This window comes from Alligator sinensis, unplaced genomic scaffold (assembly GCF_000455745.1).
Source record: "Alligator sinensis unplaced genomic scaffold, ASM45574v1 scaffold237_1, whole genome shotgun sequence".
Taxonomy (NCBI): Eukaryota; Metazoa; Chordata; order Crocodylia; family Alligatoridae; genus Alligator; species Alligator sinensis.
The window spans coordinates 4040320-4049983 of NW_005841849.1; the positions used below are offsets into that span (position 1 = coordinate 4040320).

The 9664-nt window shown below is 43.3% G+C and overlaps 1 protein-coding gene across 1 annotated transcript; it reads right to left on the bottom strand.

The window, feature by feature from the left end:
* Positions 1-5846: 5846 nt before the first annotated feature.
* On the bottom strand, positions 5847-8888 carry AMER3 (APC membrane recruitment protein 3). The gene has a single exon (XM_025209096.1). The coding sequence runs from the start codon at positions 8886-8888 to the stop codon at positions 5847-5849; it is 3042 nt and encodes a 1013-aa protein (XP_025064881.1).
* Between the last annotated feature and the right edge of the window lie 776 nt (positions 8889-9664).

Here is a 9664-nt window from a genome sequence, read left to right on the forward strand (position 1 = left end):
AGGTATAGTTTACTCAACTGAAGAATCTTTTGGAATGAATGGAAAGGCTTTTCAGTGGTTTTAGGTGTTAGTAAGGAAAGTGAGAGAACCTAAAGGATATAAGGGTTTGATCCAGGCTTCAGTTATGACAATGGAAAGATCTTCATTGACTTCCCTAGGCTTTGAAGTGCAAATGTGCTCTTTCCTTGCCCAGTGGCTCTCATATATGCATTTGGTGGTGTTCAACCTGTGTCTTCCCACCTGTCACATATGCCTGAGTCATCACTACAGGAGATAGTGATGTGTTTTAAACCAGAGTTAGTCAATAGATAGGTGAGCCTCAAATCTATGTTTCCTCTTTGTCAGACTCAAATACCTGTCATCTCTGCTTTTCTCAAGCCATGGATGTAAGGGTATGTGCATGGGAGCAAATTGGCCTAGCTTAGAGTATACAGGATGAAGGTAAAATTATTGGGTACAGAAAAGCCCTGGAGGAACTATCCGGGCTATGAGTATGCCTCTGTTAGAGATGTGTATCTGACCTTTGTGATATTGCTTTTCAAAATCTGGGTAGTTTTCTATCCATCGCTGCATCTCAGTTTCTTGGTAACCGCCATGACATGCTGCATTGTGTTCTTTCCTTGTCATTTGGCCTAGATGTTGTGGCCATTCCTTTTTGATTGACAGTTATTGATTCCTTTCTAACCTTAGGGCTAGATTATTGCAATGTGCTCTCTTTAGTGCTATCATTGAAAAGCATCTGGAAGCTTCAGCTGGTGCATAATATAGTGGCTCAGCATGTGAACGAGAGTTGCTATTGTGAGCACTTACATGGGCTGTCACATCTGCTGCTTTACTTCAGGATGCAGTTGAAAATATATAAGATCTATAAATCCTTAAATGGCCTTGGACCCATTATCTGGTGAGAGTTCCTCTCTCAATCTGTGTCCAGCAGGGTGGTGCAATGAAGTTCTGGGATCCTGAGCCTCTTTTTTGCATTGAGAATGCCCTCGCAGCAGCTTCTCCTTGCTCAAAGCAAAGGCTTTCCTGCTTGACAGCCTCCATGGTCAGGCATCCTCAGCAGAAAACTCAAATGTCTGCAACTTGCCCCTTCCAATAGTCACCAGAACTAAAATTTGGTGAGGCTTAGACTTTAATGTAAGGTCTTGTCCATTCATGGACCCGTACACTGTGTTTATACTAGGGAAGGGAGAGGGGTGTCTTGTCAACCTTGTTCATAGTATTTTGTACTGGTAAACTCCCTTGGGATGTGTCCCCAGTACTGTATTTACTTGAATCCAAGATGAGGTTTTTCTCTCCATGCAACATGGGGGGGAAGGCCCTTTGTCTTGGATATGAATACAAAAGGGAGGGACGGGCAGCTTGCTGCAGCTGCAGTTCTGGCCTTAACTTGGGCTCAGGGTCAGAGCTGCAGCCACTGCCCCCACCTCACCCCACCCCTGCCACTTACCCTCAGTTGTGGCTCCAGCTCTGCCTCTGGCCCCACTCTGTCCTGGGGCACGGAGCACATGGTGGCTCCAGCCCCCACCTGGCCTGGCAGCAGTGGCACTGCTCCAGCCCTGGGTCCAGTTCCAACCCAGTCCTGGGGCTGGAACTGCCAGCACTGCAACCACTGCTGCCTGCCCAGGTGGGAGCTAGAACCACAGTGCACTCCATGCCTAGGGCTGCAGAGGGGCTTACCCAGGGGGATAAGTGGTGGGTGGGGGCAGGTGCAAGGGGGTGCCTGCACTAGGTGGCAGGGGTAGAAAGTTGTTGTCAGGGACAGGTAGCAGGGGACAAGGGGTGGGAATCAGGCCCCTTGACTCTTCTCTGCTGCTTGCCTCCATGCTTCTGCTTTCCTTGCTGCAGTAGTGGTGGGCAGGAATTTAAGATAACCCTCCAATAATCAGGTTCTATGCCCGGACAATTATAACAAATGTATCAATTTTCCCTGTATAAAATCTAATTATCAAGAGGTCATCTTATATTTGAAGAAATGTTGGAGTCCAATAAGTACTCTACATATCTCTACATAAGGATTTAAAGTTTGGGGTTTTTTATTTCTTGCTTAAGGTACCTTGCTATTGCACTTAGAATTCCTGTAACTTAAAATCTGTAGTATTTGCAAAATCTCCCATGAAACTGAAGGGGAGTGAAAGGAACCAGAAAAAACTCAATCTCACTTCCTAGTCATCATGCTCCATGCCAGAGTCATGACTCATTAGGCTGCTGTGCCTGAATGCAAGGGTAAGATGCAGAGGTGTCATGGCAGGCAGGTGTGGGATAGAGATGTGCTTCTGGATCCAGGAGGGCAGCCATGTCTTTGGTCTCATACAACCAAGGGGAAGTGTGAAGCGCAACTGAGGAAAAGGGAGGTGTCCTTTGTCATTGTGGGGAGTGGGACATGTAGACATAGACTCCTTTGGGCTGATTTTGAAGGACCATCAACACTATTGGAACATCACCAGCCTCGAGGAATGGCCAGAGGCTGAATTCACATTTTATCCCCTTCCTTCAGGACTAGGATTGTGAGTGGGCCAGTGGGCAACACTGGTGAAGGCTTCTTTGTGCTGCTTTTGCTCTTTAGTTTAAGATAGGAATTCAGTCTCTAAAGCTGTCACCACAGTGCCTTTCCCACTGTGACATTTTAAAATAATGAGCCCCAGGGCGTTCCTCATGTCTGAGCTCTCTCTAGGTTTAAGCACTCGAGTCAAGAGCAGGAGTATTATTTGATTGCTTCACTTCTCTGCATCTCTATAGCTCACACATTTGTTTTCTGCTGTTTTTCTATCCCTTCCAGTATAGAGAGCTGGAGTCACCTTCCAAAAACTTAAAATGCCAAATTAACCTGTGAGCCGTCTGTTAATATGAGCTCAGAAAACAAGGCTGGCCAGAAAAACTCCATCACATTTCAGAGTTAATAGTTTTCACCTCAGCTAATCCTTGCTACTGTACTAAATACAGTTTAATTATTTCATAAATTAATTGTCAATAAGGACTTAATAACAACAAGCAGGTCTGTAACAGGATTCCATGAAACAAGATTTTTCAGCATTTGCCTCACACGTACACAAATTCTATGTACACTCTAAAATAATAACATCTATGTGCATTCATTTTACTTTGCCAGACAAATCTTGTACCACAAACTATCAGAACCCATTAAGAAAGCACCAGAACTAACTTCTCTGTGGAGCATGGTTGTGGCATATAAACTATGTCATATTTCCTGATGCTGCAGGTATCTACATTGACAAGTGGTGGCATATAACAGCTGCCATGTGATATGATGCAGTAGAAAATGCCCTGAGTCCAGTAATGTCTACTTGCAGTATATCTCTCATGGTGTGAAGATATAGCAGGTTACTACTTCTGACAGTAACATCAGCCATTATTCTGCCCTCTGTTTCTAGCAGAAGTTAACTCTTGCTTCAGAAGAGCAATTTCTTTTCACACATTTCTAGCCTGAGAGTTTATGGTTCTGCTTAGCAGCACCCCATGCATACATTTCAGCTATAACAATTGAAATGCTAAATAAATACAGGTATGGTTCCCTTCTGTAAAGATGTAGCCCTCACTAGTGATTTACATCCATGACACCTATGACCACTAATCTTTCCTCATTCCCAGCCTGAACTTTTAATTTTGCTAAGAACAACCAAGCTAGCGGCAACGTATTCCAGAAGCTACATCTGTTCTTTCATGGTAAGGTGCAAGATAACATTATGAGAACTATATTGGAAGAGGAGGCCAGTGTAAACTGTCATTACATATGGAAAAGCAGTAAGCCACCTACTGAAATGAACCAAAAGATACAGCATTTGTTTCCTAAATATATGAGAGTAATAGCCATAGTTGTGGTTGCATTATATTATTATAATGCAATAGTTGTGGTTGCATTATAAAACTGATTGAGGACCCCTTTCCACAGAAAGTCCATATTAGCTTCATAATCAATAGTTTAGATGCGAATTATGAGACTACAGAACTAAAACTGCTTACCAGAATTCCCAAACTGCATCCTTTGTAGCTAGATAAAATGAAGTAGGAGTGGGGAAAAGACCATAATTTACTGGATTAAGATCTGATGCATGTCACAAAAATATGGGCGGCTAATAGATATTGTAATTTCTAAGTTATTAACTAGAGGTGATAGTAGTAAAGCATATGATATTACTGCTGGAGAGTGTTTCATTTTAATTTTAAAAAAGTCTTCAGCTCTCTTCTGTGTAGAAATACCCCAAAATGCAATCTGATGGCTACCACTGGGTTGCTTGTCATTGATGAAGAAAGATAGTTTTTCATCAACGTCTAGCGGATATAAGGATTCAGCACACCAAGAGCTCACACATGATGAAGCCCTCTCCTTGCCTTGTCATATCTGCTTGACAAACCATTTGTGGTTTACAACAAAGGGATCATACTACTGTGAACCACTGGACGTGGGGTTCCTGCAGTCCACAGGGAACTGTTAGTTGTTCACCAGTTCCTTCTCCTACAGTATTGAATTGCTCCTTAGATTCTCAGATTGGCCCACTCTTCAGCTCTTCCTCAGGTATTGCAGCATCTCTAAAGGCTGCTTATAGGAGACCCATAGGCACAAGCCTGTGAAGGGGTGCTAGAGAGCCATTGCCAATCTCCTGTAATGTGCACAGATTGTGGGGCTCCAACAAGCCTCATCACACCTTTCAAAGGGCTGAAAGGTTAGCAGGCATCAGGTTGTCCTCCTAAGAATCATGTGATGCACCTCCATGGCATTGCCCTCCCCCAGGTCTGAAGAAGGCAACTCCTTTCCAGAATATCATTCCTCCCTCTTCCCATTTTCTGATTGTCCAGAAGGTAGGGAGATAGACGTACAGAAACCCACCATTAAGGTGGAACTCCAAGCAGCAGGTGGTGGCAAGTCATTCAGAACAGGGACTACCTCTCATATCACTGTACAGTGCCTAACACATCCATTCACAGTTGGCCCCTAGACACTACTATTCTATATATCATGGTTAATTGTGGTTTGAGCACGTATTATTTTCCAATAACTTTAGAGCTGAAAAATCTCTTGTTAGGAATTCTGTGTTTCGTGAATTAGGTTTCAACTTCCGGCCAGGGCCTCCAGACTGTATTAATTCTTTCCCCACAAAGTGCTCTGACCAGAAGTCTGCGAGCAAAGCCCTATAATCACTGCTGGAGTGAACAGAGGGAACACTCATAAAATCTGTCCCTATGTCATAATTGCAGTTTACTAAATGGCATGGGTTATGGAAAATCAGGCATAAATCCCTTCTATACTGTGTGGCTTAGCAGATAGGGCAGGTTTTATAGCTGAAATAAAGAAAATTCTTGAATAGTCTGTATTTTCTGGTAACCTGCTACATAAATGTGTGCAGTTATACCTGGGCAAATAGTCAACACTGCCATGCATTACTCTACTGACTCACCTGTGCCAAATCTATCACATGCTCTAAAATTAAGCTTTATTGATTCTAAGAGCGTTGCACCTGGTTAAAACTGGCAGAACTGAAGAACTGGGCCTTTCTTCTCTTTGCCTTTTTGCATGAAACCATGATCATGACAAGCTTAACATGTACCAAGAGCAAAAAGAAAAGAAAAAAAAACCTTTGGCTTTGGAAGTCTATATCATTGAAACTCTGATTGCTTTCCCCCTCCCCGCCACCTTTTATTGCTTGCTATCAAGCAGTTATTAAGAGATATTAACTTGGTAAAACTTTGAATCCAAAATATATATATACCGGTTTTATGTGGTCGTGTTGGCCATATTCTTTTTCAAAGGCACGTCTATCAATTCATTATTTCACATTCTGTTTCAAGTAATCTTGTTTGCAAGCACTCACCTTGTTAAAGCAGATGTGTTATTTATGGTTCCTCCCTGTCACTGCTCTCTCTGTGGTAGATACCTCTGGGTTATGAGGCACAGTGGCCACTTGAGACAGTACTTTGTAGTGGCCTTCTGTATAACTGCACGAGCAGGGGCTGCCCTGTTTAGATTCATTATGTTGCAGTGGTTTGTCTGGGGAACTCTTCATTCTGTGGGAGGCTTGTGAAAACTCACTAGGCATGTCTGAGCAAACAGACTTGGAAAGAGGTAAAAACGTAGGCCTGCTCAGGGGTGTCATAGTGGCAGAATCACTTGGACTCAGTTCAAGGCTAAAGTCTTTTAAATAAGAGAGGGATTGATTATTTAACTGAGCATATTCAAAATTGATTTCATTCCTGGTAATGTGACTCATCTGATCTAGGATACTTGTTCCGTTTTTCTGATCTTCAGAGCAAATTAGTTCCCCATTTTGTTTCATGTGATACAAATCACTGGCTTTGAAGCTTGTTTCATAATTACATTCGTTTGTATGAGGGAAGCCAGGGCATTCTGAGCTTTGGGTGATGCAGTTGCATTCATTTTGCAACAATAACTTGTTTTTGTATTGAGACATTTTACAAATGATATTGTTCATTTCACTCCCGATGCATTTGTCTTCCCGGTGTTTGTTTTCATAGCTGATTTTTAGGGATGCAACTTGAGTTACACAGCGTTCCAAAAGCTGAACAATGTTAGTGCTGTTTTCTGTCTGTGTGGGGCTAACGTAGCTCTGAAAATGTTTCAAAGTAAGAGGCTGCATTGGTTTGTCACAGGAAATAGACAACGAATGGTACGTTGTTTTATTTTCATCTGCTGTCTCTAGGGGATCCATTGGGGAGGTTGCAGCTGTCTTATAGGAATAACATGATTCCACTTCATGGTTGTCATTTAAGAAAGAGTTCTGAGAGCTCTGGAAAATAGTCTCCCTGTTCAGATCTCCAGATGATAGATTTTTGTCTTTTGGTGTTTCACAGTCTTCTGAAATTGGCATCTTCTCTCTTTCAGGTGAACATGTCTGCAAATAGCCTCCATTGACCTCTGGTGTTGGCATGTTACCTGAAATGCTGTTGGCTTCTGCCCCCTCAGGGGCAAAAGCCAGGTCTCTGTGGCAATTGCTTTCCCTTTCCTGGGAATACTCATGAGGTGTGTGAGACCCAGAAACATCTGTTTGGTCTTTTTCATCAACATTTACTAAATGTGGCTGGCCTGCAACTTTGCTATAACCCAAAGAAGACTCTGGGTTAGAAAGATTAGGTTCTCCCTTGATTTGTTTGTCCTTCTCAGCTGCTGTGTTCAGACTTTGGCAAGGATCAGAGCTGCAGGAGACTAGCGGATCTCTGTTTTCTTCCACCTCTGATTTAGGACTGCTCACAGAGTCTGTGGGGGAAACTAACCCTGAATGTTTTCGCAGCCAGTTTATTATTCCCATGGTCAGGGAAAGCTCAGTATCACAGAGCTTTAGCAAACATTCTTTGCCTTTCCATGTGCTGTGAAGAAAGCCCTGGCTGATGATGTCAACCGCGGGCTGGGAAGCCATATTCTCCTCTGCTCCAACATGAAAACTGTAAATTGATAGAGGGATTTCAATGGCCTGTTCCGAAACACTTTCAGACAGGCAGAGCTCATCATCTAGGATTGGATTTATTTTGGCTTCATTAGGGTCATAAAATAGTTCGTAAAGAGCATCCCCACTGTAACTGTCTCTCGGAAATCTTCCTGGAATCCCAGGCGTTTGAGCTTCCTTCGTTTCATCGTCTTGCCCGGGAGAGAAGGAATCGTAGTACCCTTCATCACTGGTGGATGTGGATTCCTGGTGGTCGCTTTTTGGTGTCCCCATGTCTATGGAACTTTCTTTGGAATGGTCACAGTCTTTATCGGGTGACACTTGCAGGTCAGGCACCGAAGCAGCAGCTGTGTTTGCAACTTTTCCCAGGTCAGGACTGGGTATCTCCAATAGCTTCTTATCAAATAATGCACTTTGATGCAATCGCACTGATTTGTTGATGTTGTCCCAAAATTTTGCAAAGTCAGCTGCCTCATTCTGAGCAGGAGATGCCAGCTGTTCCACCCCACCCTGGAAAGACCCTAAGACAGGGCTCTCTTTTTGCTTGGTTCTCCTCAGTAGAAGTTCTTTGCTGTTTTCCAGCTCCAGATGAGCTGAACTCTCATCTGCAAAGATTTCCCCACATCCTGTGAGAGAGTCAAAACTCTTCAGAGAAGCAACATCTTCACACAGTGTATTGCAGTAGTCATAGGAGGAGTCAGACTGCATTTCACTGTCTGAGAAATCTTGGGCCAAGCAGTCAGCTGCAAATGTTTCTCCAGTTCTGAAAAGATATTTTCCAAGCCTGCCTGACACCTCGCTTTTGCACCCTGGAGAAGACAGCCGCTTGTCCTTTTCAACTAACAGTGTTAAGCCCTCTGGTTTATTTTTTTTAATGTGAAATATATCCCTGAGCCCTTTCTTAGATCTCTTGAGGGAAATCCTTTTCCTGGGAATAGTTTTTGCTACAGCTGGTACAAAAGGCATCTGTGGCACAAAGTTTCTGTAATCTATCATCTGCTGACTGCTGCATGTGGACTGGCTGGGACTGACAACTGAATCCTTCTTCTCACTGGAATTCAGGGTGTTGCACACCCCAGAAAAGCTGATGCTGTTGACAAGTCGCCCTTTGCTTCTTCCAGAAGACCCCACCTCACAAGCTTTGCTCTTGTGGCTCCATGGTTCAGTTTTGTCTGCCCCTATCACACAGTCATGAGTTTTACTCTTTCTTACTAGTTTGTAGGAAGACCCAGATGGAGACAGGATGGTTTCACCAGCCCCATTCCTTGTTGTTCTATTGGAAATACTGTAATTTTTGTGTGCAACTAAACATGCCTGTTGAACTTCAGCTTCGCTTTGACTTCCCTCAATTGTGAGCTGTTTATCTTTTCCCAGATTGTCCTTGTCCATAGCAACCACATGTACCAATGGTGTTTTCTCATGGGTTAGCTGGAAACTAGATTTAATGAAGGTCTTTCCTCTCCTTAGCTCCATGCTGCTTCATCACACCTGTTTCTGTAGGGGAAATAGCAGAATAAAATATGACCTTAGAATGTGGCTAAGGAGCATTCAGCTGATAATCTTTAACATGATCCTGCTAGGTTAAACATATATTTTTCATGGACTAAACACCATTAGTATGTGTGTGTGTTTTGCTAGCAGCTAGAGAAATAGAGGGTGGGGAAAGGAAATCAGCACACTGTAACCGATGGCATTTATTGTGAGAGACTTCAGTCAATAAGTCATGGCGTGTTGCTTGAGAAAGGGTTCAAGTGAAATGTACGGTATATTGCTTCTAAGTGTGAGGATGGACTACACACTTACATTGGTGCAAAGAACATTAGACTACTGGTGGGGGAAATCAGGCAGACAGGCAATGTAAACCCCTTTAACTGGTGGCAATTTCACCAATCCAGTGTAAAATTACCCCTAAATGAATTGGGAAGGTGGGGGGGATAAAACTCTGATAGCAGTTGCACCAGACTAGGTGGGTGTATGTCCATATCCATTCTAGAGTACTTGTTTGTTGGAGCATCTGTTTGCAAAAGGCGAACAGGCTGCTTGCTTCCCCTGCCACTGAGTGGCACGGTTCTGTAATGGTTGTCTGTGGGGTGCAACTACACTACACTAGAGAAGTTGCTCATCTAGCCATGAGCAACTTGCTGATTCCCGTGTAATTTGCATACAAAAACTGCTGTATATAAATTACACTGTAGTGTGCAGTCATCCATCCAGAACTTATGGTTTATGAAAGCAGAAAGAATCGGCAG

Excerpts from the sequence above, each read along its gene's own strand:
- AMER3 (XM_025209096.1), bottom strand. The coding sequence starts at position 8,888 with ATGGAGCTAAGGAGAGGAAAGACCTTCATTAAATCTAGTTTCCAGCTA.